The sequence below is a fragment of the Schistocerca nitens genome, chromosome 5 (genome assembly GCF_023898315.1).
Source record: "Schistocerca nitens isolate TAMUIC-IGC-003100 chromosome 5, iqSchNite1.1, whole genome shotgun sequence".
NCBI classification, from domain to species: domain Eukaryota; kingdom Metazoa; phylum Arthropoda; class Insecta; order Orthoptera; family Acrididae; genus Schistocerca; species Schistocerca nitens.
In genome coordinates, this window is record NC_064618.1 from 511,811,837 (window position 1) to 511,838,819 (window position 26,983).

A 26,983-nucleotide genomic window follows, 5' to 3' on the forward strand; every position below is an offset into this window, starting at 1 on the left:
ACATCGTAGTGAGATGTAGCAAATATGATCTACGGAACTTAAAATAAGTAGCACTTGCAGCAGTCTACTTTATTGGCAAGTGAAAAAGTTTTCTGAATATAAACGTCTTAATAAATGAATGCTGTAGAAGAGATTACTATTTTCAATTTATTTTTTTCTGTAAAAGTAATATTTTCGTTTCGGTGTGCTAGTTACATTAGTTTTGAGTTATACTGCGCGAGGTAGCGCAGTGCTTAAAGGTACTGTCTCAAAACTCGGCACATGTCCTGCTACAGGCTTTCCTTGCTTTCTCTCAAACATTGTGGATGAACGAAAGATTTCTTCAACTATTTCATTACTGTTTAATGGATTTCTTGGTCAGTCTCCAATAACTTCGATTATAGTGGAAAGTGGGACTACAAGCACCCTTCCTTCCTAACCTAAAATCGGTAAATCTTCATTTTGCTCAATCTGCTTCATGTTGGAGTTGGGGCTGAATTACATTCGTAAAATATGGAAGAAACAACATTAAAAATCACGGCTTTTATTAAACAGCATTGTGCATTACGAGCCCCAAAGACTCATCTTCGGATGCTGAACATCATGTGACCACAGATTATATTTATCAATTCTCACTGGTATGGTTCTAGTATCGGTAGCATTGATGTAGCCAGTTTACAGTGAAAAACTAACTTTTGTATACTAGATCGATTTCCTTACATTTGTCAATATTTTAAATACTTGGTGCATCTTCAGCACGAAAAGCCTTTGCAGATGCTGCTCTGCTCACTCTAAATGTTTACGTGTATGGCACCCAACCGTTTAGACTCATTTCCGCAGAGGAAGTTGTGAAGCGCCCTTTAATTCTGTCCCGCGCTAATCCAATTCTCCTGATTGTTCATGGAGACACAGAACAAGTAGTATGGGACGTGCTCGCTCCAGACCTTCGGTTACGCAACGGCGGCCTCAGTTCAACACTGATCCCTGCAACACGTGGCTGCTCCGTCCGAATAAATATGCCGTGAGACCGGGGTTTGCGGTGTTCCACATTAGCCGCAGAATGTATATATCCTTCACCAAAGAGAAGGTGAGATCATTTTCAGGGGCGTCATCCGCTGCCTTATGTCAACAGCAACAAGTATCACCTTTCTAGCTCTGATTCGTGACTCATTCCCTGCTTACTTCAGTGCGGGAAAAACCGAAAAATGATATGTTCATTTTTTCTCCTAAATTCTTTGCAGAAGTATGTTGTGGCTGTCGTTGTGAAATAACTCTGTTGAACTTTTCTTAAATCAAAGATCTGTTGCAACTATTCCGACTATATCTAAGCGATTGTTGAAGAAGGAAAGCCCTTTGTTCATCATAACGTAAATTTTCCCACAATAAGAGCTGTTTTCCGGTCTAATATAAGTTACTTTCAACTACAACATAAAATTACTTGAAATTATCCGTCTCTCTTTCCCTTGCGACTTTTTTTTTACGTGTACTTATTTTACCAGCTTTCGTCGTTTTATTGAAGTTTTCGCATTTGGTTTCCCATTTAGAAGATATTTCCAGTGTTACTAGCATTTATTAGAAGCCAAAACGTATTCTCCTTTGCAGTGACGTAAGAAGTTGTTTGGGGAACACCTTTCGTGATCCAATCTCGCAAAGCCTGATATGAAAACACTGCTCAACTTCCATTTCGATCAAAATCATTCTGGAGTTTGAGTTATGAGAGTCGATACACTGCCTGACGAAAAAAGTGAAGTACCTAGACGGGGAGGAGAAAACGAAACGAGATTCACGGGCTGAGAGGGTGTGCCAGTGATTACAATATCGAATCAAATTTGCAAACGACATGGTAGCCGACTTAAGAAGACATTGCACATCCTCTGACCTTGATGTAATAGTGGCTCTGAGCACTATGATACTTAACTTCTGTGGTCATCAGTCCCCTAGAACTTAGAACTACTTAAACCTAACTAACCTAAGGACATCACACACATCCATGCCCGAGGCAGGATTCGACCCTGCGACCGTAGCGGTCGCGCGGTTCCAGACTGTAGCGCCTAGAACCGCTCGGCCACTCCAGCCGGGGATCTTGATGTAACTTATGCGCTGATTTGGTTGGGAAGGGTCCATGAAGTCGTATTCTCTTCTGAGGCAAGTTGACCCATAATTCTTGTAACTGATCATTGATGCCCAGGATACTGACACTGGAATGAGGTTGACACCGACATAGTCCGTCACGTGTTCTATTAGGGAGAGATATAAGGGTCTTGCTGGCCACTGTGGTTCCTCAACATCACGCATACAGTTCATAGAGACACGTCCCTTGAATGAACGTGTAGTGTCCTGTTGCAAATGGTCCCTCGGCACTGTGGCGTGAGGGGCAACACATGAGCACGCAAGACGTCGGCGACATACCCCTTCCGCCATCAGAGTCCCGTCCATCACTATCAGCCGCGACCTGAAGTCATACCAGTAGGCTCCCAACACCGCGATACCAGGAGTAACACTGCTGTGCCTCTCCAAAACGTTGGAAGAATGGGACCTATCGCCAGGTCACCGCCACACTCGCCGAAGATGATCAACTAGGGTACTGCAGAACTGTGATTCATCACTGAACACAATCTGACGCCATTTATCAGCAATCCGTGCTATGCTGTCACGGCAGCATACCAAACACAGCCTTTTGTGTTGTGCTGTTACTGGCAGCCTTTACATGGGATGGTGATTACCTAGTCCAGCTGCTGCTAGTCTACGACCAATGGTGCGGCATGACACAATGTTGCAGCAAGTGCATCACTTTCTCTGGTGGCAGGCGCAGATGTGAAGGTGTCACTATGTGTTTTGTTCTCAATGCGGCAATCTTTCCATTTGTTGGTCAGACGTGGCCGACTGGAAGCTTGACAACTAGTATAACTGTCTTTACGTTCCCATGCAATCCAGCATCGGGCCACTGTCAGATTTGAATGTCCCCCCAGATTTGGACATTGTGCGATTGGACTAGCCATCCAAATAGAGATCGAAAATGAGACCTCTTTGAAACACTGTCAACTATTAATGAGGGTGTCTCACATGAGTACACAGCACCGCTTCACAGGAACCATTCACGACCCTTACATATCTCACCAGGCCTCGTAATAACACCAAACACTAACACTACTAATGCACTCTGTTAGCCAGCCCAATTGTCACAGATAATTGAACAGCACCAAAAGCAAAACGAGGATAACGGAATGTAGTCGAGTTAACTCGGGTGATGCTGAGGGAATTAGATTACGAAATGAGACACTTAAAGTAGTAAAGGTGTTTTGCTATTTGGGAGGCAAAATAACCGATGATGGTCGAAGTAGAGAGGATATAAAATGTAGACTGGCAATGGCAAGGAAAGCGTTTCTGAAGAAGAGAAATTTGTTAACATCGAGTATAGATATAAGTGTCAGGAAGTCGTTTCTAAAAGTATTTGTATGGAAGTGAAACATGGACGATAAATAGTTTGGACAAGAAGAGAATAGAAGCTTTCGAAATGTGGTGCTACAGAAGAATGCTGAAGATTAGATGAGTAGATCACATAACTAATGAGGAGGTATTGAATAGAATTGGGTAGAAGAGGAATTTGTGGCACAACTTGACTAGAAGAAGGGATCGGTTGGTAGGACATGTTCTGAGGCATCAAGGGATCACCAATTTAGTATTGGAGGGCAGCGTGGAGGGTAAAAATCATAGAAAGAGACCAAGAGATGAATACACTAAGCAGATTCAGAAGGATGTAGGCTGCAGTACGTACTGGGAGGTGAAGCAGTTTGCACATGATAGAGTAGCATGGAGAGCTGTGTCAAACCAGTCCAAGGACTGAAGACCACAACAACAACAACAACAATTGCAACCCCTAATCACTTACATAACCAGTCATGGTGTGTACGTGTATGAAGTAATATTGACATTCGAATATGTCTTGTGGGTGTTTCACTTTATTTTTGTCAACACACCAATTTTTATTTTGATCTTTTCCTAGTGATTTTTAATTTCTGTGATTTTAGCTCTTCTATCTGTCATCCATGCTCTGTTAACATACACACACCAAAAAAAGTTTTGCATCACCTCGTTTCCGAGAGTTCTAGAACCTGTATAGAAAATTGGAATAGAGATAAAAGTAAACATCATTTTCGCCCTTTATATTGCTCATGAAAACCACACATTGCATGTTGTACCACCATACAGCGAGACCTTCAGAGGTGGTGGTCCAGATTGCTGTACACACCGGTACATCTAATACCCAGTAGCATCTCCTCTTGCATTGATGCATGCCTGTATTCGTCGTAGCATACTATCCACAAGTTCATCTAGGCACTGTAGGTTCAGATTGTCCCATTCCTCAACGGTGATTCGGCGTAGATCCCTCAGAGTGGTTGGTGGGTCATGTCATCCATAAACAGCCCTTTTCAGTCTATCCCAGGCATGCTCGATAGGGTTCATGTTTGAAGAACATGCTGGCCACTCTAGTCGAGCGATGTCGTTATCCTGAAGGAAGCATTCACAAGATGTGCACGATGGGGGAGCGAATTTTCGTCCATGAAGTCGAATGCCTCGCCAGTATGCTGCCGATATGATTGCACTATCGGTCAGAGGATGGCAGTCTCGTATCGTACAGCCGATATGGCGCCTTCCATGACCATCAGCGGCGTACGTCGGCACCGCATAATGAAACCCCTAAACAGCAAGGAACTTCGACCTTGTTGCACTCACTGGACAGTGTGTCTAAGGCGTTCAGCCTCACTGGGTTGCCTCCAAACACGTCTCTGACGATTGTCTGGTTGAAGATATATGCGATCAATTAGGCATGTTGTTGGGCCTATCTGTACCGCGATGCATGGTGTCGTCGTTGAAAGATGGACCTCGCCATGGACGTCGGGAGTGACTTTGCGCATCATGCAGCCTATTGTGCACAGTTATAGTCGTAATACCGCGTCCTGTGGCTGCACTAAAAACATTATTCAACATGGTGGTGTTGCTTTCAGTGTTCCCCAGAGGAAGAATCCGTAGTTAGCGGTCATCCACTGCAGTAGCAACCCTTGGATGACCTGAGCGAGGCTTGTAATCGACAGTTCCCGTCTCTCTGTGTCTCCTCCATGTCCGAACAACATCGCTTTGGTTCACTCTGAGATGTATGGACACTTCCCTTGTTGAGAGTCCTTCCTGGCACAAATTAACAATGCGGACACGATCGAACCGCGTTATTGACCGTCTAGGCACGGTTGAACTACAGACAACACGAGCCGTGTACCTCCTTCTGGTGGAATGACTGGAACTGACAAGCTGTCGGACCCCCTCCGTCTAATAGGCGCTGCTCATGTACGGTTGTTTACGTCTTTGGGCGGGTTTAGTGGCATCTCTGAACAAAGGGACTGTGTCTGTGATACAATATCCACAGTCAACGTCTATCTCCAGGATTTCTGGGAACTGGGGTGATGCAAAACTTTTTTTGATGTGTGGGTTATGACTGTTATTTGCATGTGACCAGACGGCCAATCTGTGAGGGCAGCAGAATTGTATTTTGGTCCACTGAATCATTCTGAAAATTAGGTTACAACGACACTGAAAATTTTACGAATGATAATTCGATTCATAAGGCACTTCATAATTCTGACTTAGTACTTTGCTGACACAATAAGGAAAGTAGGCAGTTGTGGAGTGTTCTGAGTGAGTGAGGCCAGTTACGAACAGAGTGACAAGAGCAACTGGTTCAGGTTATTCGATTTAAATAAACAGCTCATTGTCTACACTGACAACAACGTAATGAAGTGGAGCAATCTGATTTTATTTTCTGCTGAATAATAATAAACAAACATCACAGAAGATTTTTGTATGAAGCCGTGGACCTGAAACCTTGTGCAAATCACAGACTGTTAGATGTGTATATCCACACATCCACACGAGTTTTGCATTTGAGACTCTATTGCTACGGGTTCGCATGTTATAAGAAAATAATTTACAGGGCTATTATAAATGATTCATTCATTTTAAAAGCTCTATACTTTTCAAAGTATTTCGTGTATGAATATGATTGATCCGTGAATAGTACCGCAGACTCACAAAGTTTGCATTTTTCACTGGACAAATGTTCTATGAGTGCCGCCCTGGTCACACGACACACGTGCAAGCGGTAGCCAAGTTCGTTACATATCTTAAATAGCAACACCCTGTCAATGGTCATCACAGCAGCATTGATTCGTTACCTGATCGGTTCCAGTGTTCTTGGCACTGTGGTATGTAAATGAGGTCCTTGAAACGGCACCAAAAGAGAGAGGCTTTAAGTCAGGCGACATGGGAGCCAAGGGAACAGAGCAAATCATCTTCACCACTAAGCAATTCTCGGAATCAGCTGTGAGTTGTGGAAACAAGCACAACTGCAGAATATCAAGACAGGAGGTACCCGTCACAGCCTTCTCACAGAAGAAAGACTGCCCATGCAGCTTCTTCTGTGATACTGCAGAGAAAACATTAATCTTCACCAAATCTCGTTCATGTTCCAAATTCCACGAGGATTTTCCGGATTAACTGAAGGTGTTGCATATTTCAGCACACAAAACCTCCTCTTGATTTGTCGCCATTGTGTTAAGTCGTTATATTCTCATAACGCAAAGTGGTAGGCACAATGCAAACTCTGTGGGTTTTACGGTTCTACTCATGTATCAATTATACACTCAAAGACAAAAAAGAAGTACCACAAAGCAATTATCCGAATAAGATGGAAATCTTTAGAGGTGATGCAGTCATACAGACAAACAAATGATTACAGTTTTAGAAATATTGGATGATTTATTCAAGATCAAAACCTTCACCAAATTGAGCAAATGTATACTGCGTTGGTCAACTTCTGGCCATTATGCAAGCTTTTATCCGGCTTGGCATTGATTGACGGAGTTATTGGATGTCCTCCTGAGGGATATCGGTCCTTATTCTGCCCAGCTGGCACTTTGGATCATCTAATTAGCGAACTGGTTGGAGTTTCCTGCCCACAATGCTCCAAACGTTCTCAACAGGGGAGAGATTCGGTGACCTTTCCTTCCAAGGTAGGGTTTGGCAGGCACTAAGACAACTATAGAAACTTTCGTTGTTTGCAGGCGTGTATTATCTTGCTGGAAGGAAAGCCCAGTATGGCTTGCCTTGAAGGACAACAGAGGGGGGCGTAGAATATCGTCGACGTGCCGCTGTGCTGAAAGGGTGCCGCAGATGACAACCGAATGGGTCCTGTTATGAAAAGAAGTGGCATCCCAGACCATCACCGTTGGTTGTCGGGCAGTAGGCCGGGCGACAGTCAAGTTCGTCTTCCACCTGGAATCTCATTCTCTGCAGTACAATTGTCTTCAGTGATGAGTCCCGCTTCGAATCCAGACCCGATGACCAACGAAGATGTGTCTGGAGACGCCCGAGCCCGACAATCAGGAGTGAAGGTCTGGGAAGCAATTTCATTTCATAGTAGGCCCACTTTGGCTGTCATACGCGGCACCTTTACAGTACAACGGTGCTTCGACGATATGCCCCATTTTGTTACCTTTCTTGGGGTGCCTTTCTGGACTTTCATTTCAGCAATATAATGCCCGTCGAAACACGGCGATAGTTTCTATAGCTTGTCTTCGTGCTTGTCAAACCCTACCTTGACCAACATGGTCGCCAAATCTGTCCCAAATTGAGAATGTTTGAGGCATTATGGCCAGGGCCCTCTATCCATCTCGGGATTTCGGCGATGTAATGCGCAAATTGGACATAATTTAGCACTACACGGCTCAGGAGGACATCCAACAACTCTATCAATCAATGCCAGGCCATGTAACTACTTGCTTAAGGGATAGATGTGGAACAACGCGTTATAGACTTGCTCAATTTGTGAAGCTCTTTCTCTTGAATAAATCAACCAGTTCTTCTGAAATTGTCACTTGTTTGTCTTCGTGGAGCGTCGTTGATTTGTCTTAGTGTGTATTTTTATAAGTAATATTCTGGAAGATAAGAAATACGAAAACGAATGAATCACTTGCTGTATCCTATCCATGTACGTGGGTAGATGTGAAGGTTCGTGATGGAGGGAGGAAGATCCCCGATTAATGTTAGTGATAATAAAGCAAGCCGGCCGGTGTGGTCGAGCGGTTCTATGCGCTTCAGTCTGGAACCGCGCTGCTGCTACGGTCGCAGGTTCGAATCCTACCTCGGGCATGGATGTGTGTGATGTCTTTAGATTAGTTGGGTTTAAGTAGTGCTGAGTTCTAGGGGACTGATGACTTCAGATGTTAAGTCCCATAGTACTCAGAGCCATTTGAACCATTTTTTACCGATTGAGGTTCGAACCCTAAAAATAGGAAAAGAATATGATTCAAATAAACTGCCTCACTTGGTCTTTAGTTGGCTAACTTCGAGTGATAATAATCATAACAATAACAATAATAATAATAACAATGAACAAAGCGAATGTAATCGTAATTGCCTATTTCAATATGAAAAAGACTCACTAAACTGATAGTTGTTGCTTGTGGTTGGCCAAGGCGATAGTGGCAGCACAGCGAGAACACGTGTTTTGGGCTCGACCGGTAAAGGGTTTGTGGGGCTCCTACGCGGCCCTCTTCCCAGTACACGGCGACTGCACCGCTTGGCTCGCAGCACGTCATGGAAGAAACGTGGCGGAGACGGGCCAGCTTCTACACCATCTGCACGCCCTCTGCTCAGAGCCATTTGAACCATTTTGAATAAAGCGACAGTAAATTGAAAAGCGAGAGTGGCGCCCTGTGGGTGGAGTTTTCGAGTCCGCCCTCGACGCAGGCTCGCTCTGGGAGACGCGGGCAGGGCGCACGCCACGCAACGGCGCTCACCGTCCCCGCCACTCGCGCCGCCTTCAGCCAAGGCCCACGCGCGACAACCGCACCGCGTTATGCAACGCGCGACACGGCGGGCCGGCACGGCTGCCCTGCCCTGCAACCCAACTCGCCGTTCGCCTCCACTGGGGATCCGGTTTACCTCCCGCCACGGCGCTGGGTTTCAGATACCGGTAGGCTGACGGCCTGCTGACCGTCTAGCCGACGTCCCTCCGTTGAAAGTTCTGTGTCAAATATTTGTGAGGGTTCTTTGATCTACTGACCCTGTAAGGGGATGAGGTTAAGTGAGACTAAGAACCAGACAGCCAAAGTCAGAGGCTGGCCAGTGGAATGAATGGTCAGCAGCTTCGCAACTGAACCGGTTCCTGCTAACTATGATATGCACTGTATACAAAGAATGCACTTGGATGCCACTGGCGTCCCTCTCAGTTTGGCACGTCAAGCAGGCACTATTAATTGTAATACGTCTTGCACAGAAATCTCACTATTGTGGCGCCTCTGGCACCCCTCTCAGCCTGCTGCTCCGATTGGCGGCTTGCATCACTTGAGCCTTTAACTGGCCCTGCTGTGATGACGTGCCCATGTGCTGAAGCTGGGCCAACCTTCAGGGATTATTACAGGCCAATTACAACAGATAAGTCGTCACCCAATCCACACTATTCAGCATGACACACTAACACCGCCAGGCCGGCAGCTGTGGCCGAGCGGTTCTAGACGCTTCAGTCTGGAACCACACGACCGCTACAGTCGCAGGTTCGAATCCTGCCTCAGGCATGGATGCGTGTGATGTCCTTAGGTTAGTTAGGTTTAAGTAGTTCTAAGTTCTGATGCCCCCCCATGAACCATGGACCTTGCCGTCGGTGGGGAGGCTTGCGTGCCTCAGCGATACAGATGGCCGTACCGTAGGTGCAACCACAACGGAGGGGTATCTGTTTAGAGGCCAGACAAACATGTGGTTCCTGAAGAGGGGCAGCAGCCTTTTCAGTAGTTGCAGGGGCAACAGTCTGGATGATTGACTGATCTGGCCTTGTAACATTAACCAAAACGGCCTTGCTGTGCTGGTACTGCGAACGGCTGAAAGCAAGGGGAAACTACAGCCGTAATTTTTCCCGAGGACATGCAGCTTTACTGTATGATTAAATGATGATGGTGTCCTCTTGGGTAAAATATTCTGGAGGTAAAATAGTCCCCCATTCGGATCTCCGGGCGGGGACTACTCAAGGAGACGTCATTATCAGGAGAAAGAAAACTGGCGTTCTACGGATCGGAGCGTGGAACGTCAGATCCCTTAATCGGGCAGGTAGGTTAGAAAATTTAAAAAGGGAAATGGATAGGTTAAAGTTAGATATAGTAGGAATTAGTGAAGTTCGGTGGCAGGAGGAACAAGACTTTTGGTCAGGTGATTACAGGGTTATAAATACAAAATCAAATAGGAGTAATGCAGGAGTAGGTTTAATAATGAATAAAAAAAATAGGAGTGTGTTAGCTACTACAAACAGCATAGTGAACGCATTATTGTGGCCAAGATAGACACAAAGCCCATGCCTACTACAGTAGTAAAAGTTTATATGCCAACTAGCTCTGCAGATGATGAAGAAATTGAAGAAATGTATGATAAAAGAAATTATTCAGGTAGTGAAGGGAGACGAAAATTTAATAGTCATGGGTGACTGGAATTCGTCAGTAGGAAAAGGGAGAGAAGGAAACATAGTAGGTGAATATGGATTGGGGGGAAGAAATGGAAGAGGAAGCCGCCTTGTAGAATTTTGCACAGAGCATAACTTAATCATAGCTAACACTTGGTTCAAGAATCATAAAAGAAGGTTGTATACCTGGAAGAATCCTGGAGATACTAGAAGGTATCAGATAGATTATATAATGGTAAGACAGAGATTTAGGAACCAGGTTTTAAATTGTAAGACATTTACAGGGGTAGATGTGGATTCTGACCACAATCTATTGGTTATGAACTGCAGATTGAAACTGAAGAAACTGCAAAAAGGTGGGAATTTAAGGAGATGGGACCTGGATAAACTGAAAGAACCAGAGGTTGTAGAGAGTTTCAGGGAGAGCATAAGGGAACAATTGACAGGAATGGGGGAAAGAAATACAGTAGAAGAAGAATGGGTAGCTCTGAGGGATGAAGTAGTGAAGGCAGCAGACGATCAAGTAGGTAAAAAGGCGAGGGCTAATAGAAATCCTTGGGTAACAGAAGAAATATTGAATTTAATTGATGAAAGGAGAAAATATAAAAATACAGTGAATGAAGTAGGCAAAAAGGAATACAAACGTCTCAAAAATGAGATCGACAGGAAGTGCAAAATGGCTAAGCAGGGATGGGTAGAGGACAAATGTAAGGATATAGAGGCTTGTCTCGCTAGGGGTAAGATAGATACTGCCTACAGGAAAATTAAAGAGACCTTTGGAGATAAGAGAACCACTTGCATGAACATCAAGAGCTCAGACGGCAACCCAGTTCTAAGCAAAGAAGGGAAGGCACAAAGGTGGAAGGAGTATATAGAGGGTTTATACAAGGGCGATGTACTTGAGGACAATATTATGGAAATGGAAGAGGATGTAGACGAAGACGAAATGGGAGGTAAGATACTGCGTGAAGAGTTTGACAGAGCACTGAAAGACCTGAGTCGAAACAAGGCCCCTGGAGTAGACAACATTCCATTAGAACTACTGATGGCCTTGGGAGAGCCAGTCATGACAAAACTTTGTCATCTGGTGAGCAAGATGTATGAGACAGGCGAAATACCCTCAGACTTCAAGAAGAATATAATAATTCCAATCCCAAAGAAAGCAGGTGTTGACAGATGTGAAAACAACAACAACAACAACAACAACGACAACACAACGTAGTGCTCAGAGCCATTTGAACCATTTTGAACCAACACCACCACTACCGTGAAATCAGCATGCAGCAACAGTATTTAAACGCAGTTGAACCATCCTGCCATCACTGAACAGCTGGCCACTTATTTAACTTCAAGCCTGGGCTGCTCCACACCAGTGATGCGGGCACCTCTATCTTCACCAGGACATGAACTGCTGCCTGCCACCTAAGCGCCTGGTTCCTATGACAGTCTCACTATTTGCTGCTGTCCCAGGACTATGACGTGATGGTCTACCCTTCTGTGCCCTCGCCAACATATCAACAGAAGACAATTGCACTCCCAGCCCTGGGACATGATGTAGCCTGACGTCCTCATGGTAACTGCTGATAGCCATACCTTCTTCTGACACCAATCCCAATAGGGTGAAGATAAATGACACAATTGTGATGCCAATTGTAACAGTGTGTCTAAGATGGCTTGTTTTGGGCTCGGATTCTCTGCTGAGAAATGATGTATTGTGTAGTTGAAGGACGAGGATGGTTACAGTGACTGCTTTATTGAGGTTTGTTTAAGGTCATTGCTTTGGAACCGCAATTAACAATGGTGACATAGTGCATATCATGCTGTTTCCTCAGTGCAACAGCCACTGGTCGTTGACTATATGCCCCACTACTGCTCCATTACTGTGTTCGTGGAGACATCCAGGTCATCAGGGACTATTGCGAAGATGTCAGGCCGTATCACACCTGAGGGCCCAAAGTGTAGTGGCCTTCAGTTAATACCACAGGATGGGCAGAGATAACGGGTGTGACAGGCAGCGGTTCATGTCCCGGTGGACACAAAGGCGTCTGCATCCTCAGTGTGGCATGGAGCAGCACATGTTCAGCGTCACATAACTGCCTCACTGCTCGATGATGACGAACTGGTTTGGCCGCATTTAAATACTGCTGCTCCACGATGGCTTCACAGTAATTGTGGTGTTAGTGTGCCACGCCACTAGTCTGGAATGGGGCGATGACACAGTTGTCATAATCAGGCTGTAATACTGCCTGCAGACTGTTGCAGTTTTGGCGTGTGCAGCCCCTGTCGTCGCAGACACAGTTCCATAGCTGCTGAGTACGCAGTCCAATGACTGGCAGCTAACTTTGTTTGTGGACAGATTCCACCCTCATGCTCCAGCACTGGTTCTAATATTTCTTTACTTCTTCATGCCAGATTTCATTAATGGTAGTACCTGGAGAACTGTTGTGCCCTGATCTCTCAGTAACTCATGACCACATGTTTTCAGTGGATGAGAAATCTGGAGAATGGGCTGTACACGTAAACTCCCTTTGTACCTTTGTATAGAGGTACGTCAAGATGGAAGGGGGGGGGGGGGGGGGGCAACATATTGTAGGAATATAGTATTGCAGAGAACTCGAAGATACAGTTACTGATCTTGATCATCAGAAAGGTAATACCTGCTGTCCAATTTACCAGCTATGCCCACCAGAGGTGATCGTCTAGTGTACTCAATGCCATCCAACCCCATCACGCCTGAGTCCATGTGACGCTGACAAATCCAACTTTGCAGCATTCGTTCCGCTTGGATCGACCAGCCAGTAATATGTCCATAATGATGCTGTACGCAAAACCAGGACTAGTGTGAAAAGACACAGAGGCTCTCCAGTATCCAGAACTGTCGTCAGGTAGACCATTATAGGCTCCCCTCTGTCCAGTGCCGTGTCAGGAAAGCCACGACAATAATCATCGTGCTGACAGACAGAAGTGCTTCAGAAGTCGTGACACTGTCCATAATGCTACCTCTGTCTTGCAAATCAGCTCATTTCCTTTTTTAATAAAATCATCGTAGGTATTAGAGAGATATTAAAACAACAAAAACGCCTACTTTTCGACCGACTTTGCAGCGTTCCGCCTCAGGAAGAAGAGACCCACTGCAAAGTTGGCTGCAATGTAGGCGTTTTAGTTATTTCAGTATCTAATAATAACGTTGCATAATACCAACTTTATTGACACTGACACTGGCTGCAGAAGCCTATGATCTTATATTGGGTAGTTATAATTAAACTGCCAGTGTTCTGTGTGCAGCCATGTGGAATGTACACTGATCAGCCAGAACATTATGACCACCTATTTAATAGCCAGTATGTATACCTTTGGCATAGATAACAACAGTGACGCATCATGGCATGGAAGCAATGAGGACTTGGTAGGTCTTTGGAGGGAGTTGGCACCATACCTGCACACACAAACCACAATTCGCTTAATTCCGTGGAGGGGGGCGACGAACAGTGACACCATGGTCAGTCACATCCCAGTTAAGTTCGACTGAGTTCAGATCTGGTGAGTTGGGAGCCAGCACATCAATTGGACCTTGCCAATGTGTTCCTCGAACCACTCCATCACATTCCTGGCCTTCTGACATGGCGCATTATCTTGTTGAAAAATACCGCTGCCATCAGGAAATATGATCATCGCGAAGGGGTGCACATCATCTGCGACCAGTATACGATATTCCTTGGCCATCATGGTGCCTTGCATAAGGTACACTGGAAATATCGAGGCCACATGAATGCTCCGTCTCCAGCCTGTCTCTGTACTGCAGTAAAGGTGTCAGGGAGCTGTTCACTTGGAAGACGACGGATTCGCGCCGTCCCATCGGCATGATGAAGAAGGTATCAGAATTCATCAAATCATGCAATGCTCTGCCAACGCGTCAAACGTCCAGTGCCGATGGTCACGTGCCCATTTCACTCGTAGCAGCCGATGTCATGGAGTTAACATTGGCACATGCATGGGTCGTCGGCTGCAGAGGCCCATCACTAGTAGCGTTCGGAGCATTCTGTATTCAGACACACTTGTATTCTGCCCAGCATTAAAGTCTGATGTTATTTCTGGCACAATTCACTGCCTTTCCTGTTTTACCAGTCTGCCCAGCATACAACGTCCGACATCTGTAATGATGGGTGACTGCCCAATCCCACAACATCTTCACCGTGTGTTGAAGACTCTCGCCACAGCACTCTTCCAACATCCGACAAGTCGAGCAGTTTCTTACATGCTTGTGCAGAGCCCCCAGGCCATTGTAATCTGCTCTTGGTTAAACTCCGATAGATCAAAGCCTATCTCATTCTACATACACACAGTACGCTCACTGATACTACACGCACCAGGTGTATGTCTGACTAGCAGTAATTCCTCGCCAGGACGGTTTTATATCAATTGTGGCAGGACACTGAAACATCATACATACGTTCATTAATCGGTGCACTCGTGGCGTATGCTCAAAAAAGTTGCAGTACCTGAAACCTGGTTGGTAGGTACTCAGAGAGCGCACAGGATAGGGTTTCGATTGTGGATGGGGCCATAAACAATTACTGTGAGTTGCACAATCAAACACAGAACTTTATTTGCTATAAAAACCGTCTTGATCACGATTTATTTATTAAGGTTATCGGTTTCGACCACTACTGTAGTCATCTTTAGACCATTGAGTAGGAACCTCTTTCTGCTGGAGATTCACTACTCTAGTGATTCTCCAGCAGAAAGAGGTTCCTACTCAACGGTCTGAAGATGACCACAGTAGTGGTCGAAACCGGTCACCTTAGTAAATTAATCGTGATCAAGACTGTTTTTATAGTAAATATTTGTAACACATTGATCAAATGGCTCAAATGGCTCTGAGCACTATGCGACTTAACTTCTGAGGTCATCAGTCGCCTAGAACTTAGAATTAATTAAACCGAACTAACCTAAGGACATCACACACATCCATGCCCGAGGAAGGATTCGAACCTGCGACCGTAGCGCTCGCTCGGTTCCAGACTGTAGCGCCTAGAACCGCGCGGCCACTCCGGCCGGCACACATTGATCACTGTCACTCCCATAATGTATTCAAAAGTAAAGAACTTTATTTGTCTAAGAACCACTTATTTATACATTGTTTTAAAAGATCACAATTAGATAATGCGGCTGAAGGCCTAGTTAAAGAAAACTTGAGATTCTTTCTGGGCTGAAGGCCCCAAACCACACCAAAAACAAGAATGGCTGAAGGCCTGGCTTAGAAATCAAAAGCAATTAAAAATAGAAGGTAAATTAAAAAAAATGCAATTCAAAACAATTAGCGGCTGAGGGCCTACACTACATGTCTGAAGGACAACTATAATTAAAACACATTAATAAACAATTTTTGTAACGAAGAAGTTTCTTTTAAACTTACAACAGAACGGCCGAAAGCCTAATTTAAGAAATATTAACTTATTTCACGGCTGAAGGCCACAAACAAAATTGAAACAACGGCTGAAGGCCTGAACAACAAGTCAGACAAACAATTTAAAATAAACCCCTTCCTTCTTATAAAAAAAAAATTTCCTTTAAAGAATACACACGGCTGAAGGCCCTATTAAAAGGGGTCACGTAAATCCTCGGCTGAAGGCCACACATAACACATCGAACAACTAATGGCTTAGGGCCTGGATTACAAACAATTTCAGATAGAACAAGTTTTAAGGAAAAATTATTTCTAAAAAATAAAATCAATGTTCAAAATTTTAATTTAACACGGCTGAAGGCCTTTATGTAAAATTTAAAAAGAACTGAATTAATACACGGCCGAAGGCCTCGCACAATACTTCAAACTAAAATGAAAATCACAATCTATAACAAACAGAGCAAGTGGTGCTCAGAAGCGTTCCAAGGGTCAGCCTGAGAAGGTAGCTCAAACGTAAGGTGGGGTGAGACAGGCAGCCAAGAGCTGAAGTTAAATAATTGGATGGCAACCCAAACTAAGGACGGCCCAAGGACCGACCAACAATTTAACCAATTCCCTTCCGTCCTACCAACAGCCCAACGATGGAAAATATCGGCCGAGGACGAGGATATGAGCAGCATTACGTCTTCAGAAACTGGCGTCTAAGAACAGCCAAGGGAACAATAACCACTCTAAGCAAAATATGAACCAAACAACGTAAAGGCTGTCAAACTACACACCGTGCTGGATAGCATCAACACGACGAGGAAAGGCACACTGCCGGAAAACTACGCTAACGACCAGGGCAGGTAACAGGGGCGTTAACGGCCACAGGGCAGAAAATACCGCTGGTGCACTTCACTGGCGAGTAACAGTCAATTTAATAATTAATCACAATATAGGAAGACAACTGCAAGATTCCGCCGACTCCAACACATCAAACGTTGCTGCTAGCCCGAACAGCGCAGGAAGTAACAACCTGCAAATTAACGAAGAGAGGTCACATTAGTTGAGGTTTCATAACAGGTTAACAGATCACACAACTTCAGCGTCCAGGTTCGGTGAGCAATGAACTTTGTCGCTCTCGCGGCTTGCCCCTCACGATCTGACAGCACGTGCACGCAGCCAGCGGTCCCGGCCTGGTTGACACCATGGAGACTTCCTCGCTCCTCCATCCCAACCGACTGACCACCATACACACCACCAGCACCTGGAAATACTAGCGACCGTACTAGTATCGATAAGCGCTGCTGCTGCCACTCAAGGAAGGAAGTCAGCAACTTCGTTACACCAGTAAGTAAAGAAGAAACAAGACGCCACTCGACGTGACAAAATGCCAAAGAACAAACAGCATCAACGCGAGCCGCGCACGGCTCAGTACCAGTTTCCGTCACCAGCTAAAACTTTGGCTTGTAAGCAGTCAAAATGTAAAATGTCTTCTGTTTCGATGTCATTATGCTGTTTCTTTGGTGAAGTGGCTACTGGTGTAAAGAGTTACGAAAGTTAACGTTTTTTGTACGAAACGCAATGAATGTTGAAAAGAAAGACCATGCACTGCTGGTAAAGTTGCTTTATCAGAACAGCTGCAGTAGCAGCGCTGCATTGCGGGAATATCGCCGACAGAAACAGCCGCCATATCAATAAAAAGACTGAAGAACATGGTCAAGAAATTTGAGGAAGTAGGTTAATTATATGGTGCAGCTGGGAGAAGGAGGTGGTCCATTCCCATTGGAGTTGCTGGAGAAGTTGCTGTAGCAGCAGCAGATCGTGCAGCTGGTGCTCGAGCTGTGTCACGGGAATCGTCTCTTTCTAGTCAACAGTTCTAAAGATTTTGCGGCGCATGTAACATTGGTATCTGTACACAATTCAGAATATGCAGCAAACGAATCCCGAGGATAGGGTACAACGCCATGACTGCCCTTTCGTTTTTTGGCACGCATGGGAATGGATGACATGTGGCCATGGAACATTCGCTGGAAGGACGAGGCACATTTTGCTCTGCATGGTGGCGTGAATGCATAGAATTGTCCCATACAAGGTTCTACGCTGCCATATCTTCTGCAGGGACACGCACTGCACTCGGCTTATGTTACTGTGTAGTGTGGTTTCACAATCTTTTTCATTCTCGGTCCAGTTTTCATCAAGAAGATTACACATTTTGACCCTGTTAGGTGTACAGTGAGATCTGCACATTATGAAGAACTCTTTGTGCAACGCCTGCTTCCATTTTTGCAAGAACGCAACTGTGTCCACAGCACTACTCTCATACAAGATGAGAGAATGTCACATGTCACTTGCCAGGTGAAAGATTTCCTTCGAAGAACCTTAGGTAACAACCACATGATCCCTAGAAAATTTCAAGATGTGTGGTCTTCCAGGTCCCCCGACCGAAATCAATGTGACTTCTGGTTGTGGGGATATCTGAAAGATCTGTCTATCAGGGACGTATCCGGAATCTTCCTGATCTGAAATATAACATACGGCGACATATCGCTCAGATTACACCAGTTATGCTGCGAGCAACTGTTTGTGATGCCATATTATGGATGCAGCATATTGCTGGCTCGGGAGACCATATTGAACACTTGTGACCATATCACAATTCACGTGCCAGACCCACGTTATCATGTGTTTGATCGTTCCTCCTCCTGCACCCATACCTCATTCTGGCCACTTACAGCGCCATACTTTCACCTGGTGGCAAAAAGTGGAATTTTTAGTTTTTCAGCATACTCCAGGAGCGCACCGATTAATGAACGTATCTGCGATGTTCCGATGTCCTGCACTGCAGCACCCGCCACACTGTCAGTTTAATTATAACCCCCTGGTACAGGTACGAAGACAGTTTCCTGATTCAAGGCACTTGACATGGCTGTACGATCCCAAACTCCTGCCGAATCAAATGCCTGTCCTCTTGGACGCTAGCTGTGTAGTGCCGTTGACGTCCTATATGCCACAGAGGATGGCCCTGCTCAATCCAAAGATTGCATTTTTGCATAAGTCCTGGCAGCTTGATCAATGTGAGCACTATTAAAGCGGAACTTAAGTGAAGAATCTAGTGCTATTTTTCAGCCCAATGCGTATTGCACGTTTACGGACCATGAATACAAAATCAGACTAATCACAGTATGCCCAGATACATTTATGCAGTAATTCTTCCTGTGCTCCCTATTCAATTGGAATGCGAAGTAACCCAGACATGTGGTACCACGGTAAGATTCAGGTTAACTCTGATTTAAACTATCGTGAGACAAGACAGCAAAACAGTTCTAGCGTGTAGTTTTCCTCCTTTTCTAAAGTTCATTGTGAACTAGGGTCGTTACAAATTTAACAGAGAATTGTGAAAATACCTTACTAATGGCCCTTTTTACATATGATCTAAGTAAGTTCAAGAACTGAAGAATCTTGTTACCTGTATAAAAAGAAGCGATGTCAACTGAAAACAGGTCCCTATTCTTACTGCATATGGTTAGCTACTGTTCCATTACAGATATCAATGCAGTCATGTGAATATTAAGCTAGCGATAGCACTCAGAAAGCAACTATCTAAGTAAAACGACGGCAATGTTTTCGATGTAGATGCTTCCGTGTTAAATTTTGTTTTGGTTAATATAGTATCAGTAAGCACAAAAAGTGTATAGCAGCTCAATAAAATATGATTATTAATGAATTTCCCCAAATCTGCCTCACTTTTTCAGTGTATGCATTGACTCTTTGCTTATCCCTCACGGGGATCCGTCAAGCTTGACGGATTACTGAATGAAAGAATGAATGTGGATTGTGGGTTACAATCCTAGTCCACATTTTTAAATTTAAAAATGAATACGATGCACATGTATGCATTTTATTGAAGTATTTTACCCTATTACCCGATACTGAGTAATTGAATTTCGTGATAGATGACAACCTAAAAGTGTGAATAAAGCTCCTATTTGTATCAGACATAATGTAAAGGCAGTATTAAATAGAGGATGTCACACACAGAGTATATAAACATAAGGAATGTAATGTCATACGAAGCATATGAGCAGATAGTTATTTGTATTCGAATTAAGTTGCTCTAGATATATAAATACTTATATGAGAGTGCATGAAGAGTGACAATGAAGGCTTGACATTGAGATGTACATTAAATATTCGAAAAATTCCAAGTTATATTGATAGCTTTTGGAGTAATCTAAAACACCTATACAAATAAGAACCTTACTGTGACTATCATACAATAGGTATTAAAACTTATCTTGATATAGTCTCTTGTGATGACATACACTGAATGAAAATGAAATATTTTGTTTACAGAAACAATGATAAAAATTGCAGGTGGCTAACTACAACAATTATTTTTTTGAAATATGTGTATTTGATAGAATATGCAATCTCGCAACTAAAATAAAAACAGCATTGGTCATATATTTTGTGACAATTATTAAGCTGTCTTCCTAAAAGTAAATGACTTGTCTTTCTTCCTGATTCTTCTAGGTGGGCTCTCTGAGTGCTTGCTTCTTTGCGAAGAGAGGATTCCAGGTTGATCTCTATGAGTACAGAGAAGGTAAGGCACACTTAATTTTTTCTCATTAAGAACTAAGTCAAATACTATTTTCAGCTATTTAAAAAAATGCTTCAGATGGGTATTATGATAACAAGTAACAATAATGATACCTTTTTATGTAATCAATTCCCAAATTAATAAATTGTAGCTGTTGTGAATAGACTGAATTATCATCAGGAAAACTATGGGATGCAGTCCTTGCGGGAGACAACTGCATTTATGAACAGTCATGAACATTCGTAAGCCCAATATGTGGCTCCCAAAAACTAGTGAAGAAATGATAAGGGAGTAATTACCAGCATGTACATTTCAAAGCTACTGTTAATTACATCGCAAAGAATGTCAACCAATAGTCTTTTTCTTCTTTGCATGAGCAGTGTACAGGAAACGTTGCTATATGTATGTTTCGACGTGACAACTAATTACTTTAAACTCATCACTGTCTTGTCTAAGACACATTTTTGCCGGGAAAGGATTAAGTTTGTAAATTCCTTGCTGTCGTTCAGTGCAGATAATCTGAAGGCTATTTTTGGGAGTGGTAATACACGAATCTTGATGCATTTTGCATAGAGGTTGATTTAATATCCGTCTAATTCTTCTGCTTTGTACAGGAAAATATGCCAAAAATCCGTTCTTTGTTCGACCTCCGCAGTCCTTTATTTCATTCGAATTTTGTTGGAAGAGTAAATCGAATTTGACGAGTAATCAACATTACAGGGCAGAATAAATATCCATCCTCTAAGGCAGTAGCTAGAGGTGCGATGTGTTTCCAACCATCAATTGCAAACTTGGTTGGAAACACAACATCGTTGTTACAGCCAGTCTGCGAAACCCAGTTCATCTATGTTGGCCACTGATGAATAGTATATAGGATTGGATTCAACCCCCTCAGCGTCAGTTAAGACCTCAAGATAGTGAACTCAAATACCGAAACTGGTAGCCATATTATAAGTAACATCGTAAGGACGGCTGTAGGAGCTCCATTTTATTTAATAAGTTTTAAAATTGAAGGCGCAAGTCAGTTTTTATAACGTTATAACATGTCGTTATGGCAATCTATACTTAATCTTTGTTGTTCCAATATGGACTGTGGGACAACGGCTGGCATGTATTTCTTGATGCAATAATTTACCAACAGCCGTATGTATTGTAGAAATTTATTTTATGAACTTTTGTGCTACCAGTTTCGGCATTACATTGATGCCATCTTCAGGCCCCACACGTCATAGTCGTAAAATCGCTATACATGGAAGGAGCCATATAACTGGATCCGTGAATCAAATCGCTATGCAACAGCTCTTGATGGCCAGGCGACACAGAGTCCGTGTATAGCGATTTTACGACTATACGTGTGGGGCCTGAAGATGGCATCAACGTAAAGCCGAAACTGGTAGTACATAAGAAGTTCATAAAATAAATTTCTACACAACATACGGCTGTTGGTAAATTATTGCATCAAGAAATTTCTATACTTAGCCAACCAGCATAGTAATACAAGAACGATATCCAAAAGATTTACTCAAAAACAAAAACTGCGGTTAATTTTCTAACCACTAGTATACACAGCAAGATATCCACGTATAGTTCATTCAATTACAGAAGCACGTGAAACAAAGAACAAAGACTACATTAATTTATTGTTTATCAGACAAGTGCTGCTGCTGCTGCTGCTGCTGCTGCGCGTCCTCTCGGCTAGGCGGCTGTCTCAGTCACATAACTGAGGCGATGCATGCAATTTGATTAGAAGTTGCTTGTGAGGAACACTGTCAAAGGCCTTCTACATAACTAAACATTCAATACTTCTTGAGAATAAAGAGTTAATTAGGTTTCACAAGAACGATATTTTCTGAATCGTTTTCTTCAAAGTAATTCATAATGTTCGAACACAGTATGTGTTCCAAAATACTATTTCAAATCGGCGTTAGTGATCTGGGTCTGTAATTTAGAGGATTACTCATACAGTCTATCCTTTCTTGGGTATTGGTGTGACTTATGGAACTTTACATTCTTCAGGTACTGATATTTCGACGCGTGAGCGGTTGTACATGATTGGTAAATATGGAGCCATTGTATGCTGGCAGCATATTTTAAAGGAACCTCAATGGTATATAATCTGGACCGGAGGTCTTGTCTTTATTTAGTGATTTAAGCAATTTCGCTACACCGAGGACATCTTCTTCTAAGTTGCTCATGTTGGCAGATTTTCTTGATTAGATTTCTGGAATATTTACTTCGTCCTCTTTGGTGTAGGAATTTCGGAAAACCGTGTTTAGTAAATCTGCTTTAGTGCCACTGTCATCAGTAACATCATCATTGTTATCGTACGGTGAAGGTATGTTTGCGCATTATGGAAGGAGAAAGGAGAGGGAGAAACCAGGTGCTGGCACATAGCCCTCTCCTATTGATTTGTGCCAAGGAGTCCGCTGTGCTTAAAGTCTTCATTCGACAGACGGATTACCATCAGCAATTCCACATGCCCTCTTTCCATAAAACTCTCCGCAGAGCGTTTCCCGGCGAATAGAATATTCTAGTCTCTTTCGGGCATGCATTCAGAGTAGTATTATTTCTACTTCGATTACTGCCCAGTACGGTCTCAAGTGATTTAAATTCTGCCAGTTACTCACCTTGAAGCAGGCTACAAGGTCATCAGCCGAATTTGGAAAAAAAAAAAAATCTACCTCTGATGCAGGCCCGCAATATTATGGAATACAATTCGGAGAAGTTTGGAATTCAATTCAGTACAGTTGGATTAAGACTGCTGAACAGGAACTATCCGCCACCACCTCTCCTTCCTTTGCCGGCCAAAGACAGGGGGTGAAAATTTGCTCCACCACCAGGGTTCGGACCGTCTTCCTCGGATTCGAGCGCCATCGCGTAGCCATTTCAGTGAGTGATATCGGTTACGTCGGTGGGTAGCGTTGTACTTCTCTTCTGCGGGCTGTTTTTTCAACTGAACAACGTTTTCTGCCATTCGAACTTTTATAATTATCCCTTTGCTGTTTAGAGTATGTTATTACGGAACTCTATTTGTGCCAGTTAAGAAATTGGATCGTATGAGAGGGAATCAGGTTCTGAATTTTCTACCAGCCGTCGATGGGATCTAATACTTCAATGTTACTGCCACTTTTGTATGATGAAATGTTCCTTGCTAATTACCTCGGTCTTAATTCATATTTCAGAGATTATGACTCCTAAGCTTCTTCTATATGTTGGTCATGCATCCATATTTCTAAGGACATTATCAACAGACGCCACATCACGTGATCACAGATTTATGAAGATTCACCTAGGTCACTACTATAATGTGTTAGATGGTGTAGATATTTCAAAGATATTCAGAAAAGTTTTTCTTGTTGACATTTGAGGTAGTGTTAGAATACTGTACACATATATCCACTGTTCGGGTGAACATCGTTGGAGAGTGTATTTCAAGCTGTGTAAACAGATACGGCTCAGGTTTTTAGTATCAGGTTCCAAGACCGTTCACTGGGAGTTTCCCAAGACATGGAATGCAACCAGACCTCTCAACAACGTAATCACTTCCAATAAAATCGAGAGATGCTTTCGTTAAACAAATGCAAAAATAGGTTTAACATCATGATAAAATTTAGGCTACAGCATTAAATATGCAATGGAAGCACCAAGTTTCGGGATTTAGGAGTGTATAAAATTAAGTACAAGGACTTTTGTACACAGTACATAGGGCAGACAGGAACGAGTTTTCAAATTTTATTTCAGGAGCACCATATATTCGCAAAACAAAACCGAGTTTGGGACACATATGGCAAAATTAAAGGCACTATCATGAACGAAGATCGCATCATGGAAATGATACAAAGATCCTAAAACGGACGTTTACTAAACGTCTTACAAGAATTCGAAAATTAGGGTCACAAAAAACAAACTCCGGATCAGAAGAAAAGGGAATAATGTAAGTGAAACTAGGAAGAAAAGAGACAGAGCGTGCGGAATGACTGCTTAGCTTTTGCTGACGATTTAGCAATCTCAGCAGGGAGCCTACACGATGCAACGAAATGTTGTTGTTGTTGTTGTGGTCTTCAGTCCTGAGACTGGTTTCATGCAGCTCTCCATGCTACTCTATCCTGTGCAAGCTTCTTCATCTCCCAGTACCTACTGCAACCTACATCCTTCTGAATCTGTTTAGTGTATTCATCTCTTGGTCTCCCTCTAAGATTTTTACCCTCCACGCGTCCCTCCAATACTAAATTGGTGATCCCTTGATGCTTCAGAACATGTCCTACCAACCGATTCCTTCTTCTAGACAAGGTGTGCCACAAACTCCTCTTCTCCCCAATCCTATTCAATACCTCCTCATTAGTTACGTGATCTACCCATTTAATATTGATCATTCTTCTGTAGTACCACATTTCGAAAGCTTCTATTCTCTTCTTGTCCAAACTAGTTATCGTCCATGTTTCACTTCCATACATGGCTACACTCCATACAAATACTTTCAGAAAAGACTTCCTGACACTTAAATCTATACTCGATGTTAGAAAATTTCTCTTCTTCAGAAACGCTTTCCTTGCCATTGCCAGTCTACATTTTATATCCTCTCTACTTCGACCATCATCAGTTATTTTGCTCCCCAAATAGCAAAACTCATTTACTACTTTAAGTGTCTCATTTCCTAGTCTAATTCCCTCAGAATCACCCGACTTAATTCGACTACATTCCATTATCCTCGTTTTGCTTTTGTTGATGTTCATCTTATATCCCCCTTTCAAGACACTATCCATTCCGTTCAACTGATCTTCTAAGTCCTTTGCTGTCTCTGACAGAATTACAATGTCATCGGCGAACCTTAAAGTTTTTATTTCTTCTCCATGGATTTTAATGCCTACTCCGAATTTTTCTTTTGTTTCCTTCACTGCTTGCTCGATATACAGATTGAATAACGTCGGGGATAGGCTACAACCCCGTCTCACTCCCTTCCCAACTACTGCTTTCCTTTCATGCCCCTCGACTCTTATAACTGCCATCTGGTTTCTGTACAAATTGTAAATAGCCTTTCGCTCCCTGTATTTTACCCCTGCCACCTTCAGAATTTGAAAGAGGGTATTCCAGTCAACATTGTCAAAAGCTTTCTCTAAGTCTACAAATGCTAGAAACGTAGGTTTGCCCTTCCTTAATGTAGCTTCTAAGATACGTCGTAGGGTCAGTATTGCCTCACGTGTTACAACATTTCTACGGAATCCAAACTGATCTTCCCCGAGATAGGCTTCTACCAGATTCTCCATTCGTCTGTAAAGAATTCGTGTTAGTATTTTGCATCCGTGACTTATTAAACTGACTGTTCGGTAATTTTCACATCTGTCAACACCTGCTTTCTTTGGGATTGGAATTTTTATATTCTTCTTGAAGTCTGAGGGTATTTCGCCTGTCTCGTACATCTTGCTCACCATATGGTTGAGCTTTGTCATGACTGGCTCTCCCAAGGCCGTCAGTAGTTCTAATGGATTGCTGTCTACTCCCGGGGCCTTGTTTCGACTTAGGTCTTTCAGTGCTCTGTCAAACTCTTCACGCAGTGTCGTATCTCCCAATTCATCTTCATCTACATCCTCTTCAATTTCCATAATATTGTCCTCAAGTACGTCACCCTTGTATAGACCCTCTATATACTCGTTCCACCTTTCTGCTTTCCCTTCTTTGCTTAGAACTGGGTTTCCATCTGAGCTCTTGATATTCATACAAGTGGCTCTCTTTTCTCCAAAGGTCTCTTTAATTTTCCTGTAGGCAGTATCTGTCTTACCCCTAGTGAGATAAGCCTCTACATCCTTACATTTGTCCTCTAGCCATCCCTGATTAGCTATTTTGCACTTCCTGTCGATCTCATTTTTGAGACGTTTGTATTCCTTTTTGCTTGCTTCATTTACTGCTTTTTTATATTTTCTCCTTTCATCAATTAAATTCAATATTTCTTCTGTTACCCAAGGATTTCTACTAGCCCTCGTCTTTTTACCTACTTGATCCTCTGCTGCCTTCAATACTTCATCTCTCAAAGCTACCCATTCTTCTTCTACTGTATTTCTTTCCCCCATTCCTGTCAATTGTTCCCTTATGCTCTCCCTGAAACTCTGTACAACCTCTGGCTCTTTCAGTATATCTAGGTCCCATCTCCTTAAATTCCCACATTTTTGCAGTTTCTTCAGTTGTAATCTACAGTTCATAACCAGTAGATTGTGGTCACAGTCCACATCTGCCCCTGGAAATGTCTTACAATTTAAAACCTGGTTCCTAAATCTCTGTCTTACCATTATATAGTCTATCTGAAACCTGTCAGTATCTCCAGGCGTCTTCCATGTATACAACCTTCTTGTATGATTCTTGAACGAAGAGTTAACTATGATTAAGTTGTGCTCAGTGCAAAATGCTACCAGGCGGCTTCCTCTTTCATTTCTTAGCCCCAATCCATATTCAGCTACTAAGTTTCCTTCTCTCCATTTTCCTACTACCGAATTCCAGTCACCCATGACTATTAAATTTTCGT

At 43.2% G+C, this 26,983-nt stretch overlaps 1 protein-coding gene across 1 annotated transcript in view; it reads left to right on the forward strand.

Moving 5' to 3' along the window:
* Positions 1–26,983, forward strand: part of LOC126259283 (kynurenine 3-monooxygenase-like) — a 203,329-nt gene that overhangs the window by 31,407 nt on the left and 144,939 nt on the right. Inside the window, exon 2 of the mRNA XM_049955930.1 lies at positions 20,403–20,472. Within this exon, the coding sequence (XP_049811887.1) occupies positions 20,403–20,472 (70 nt within the window). The remainder of the gene's footprint in view (positions 1–20,402; positions 20,473–26,983) is intronic.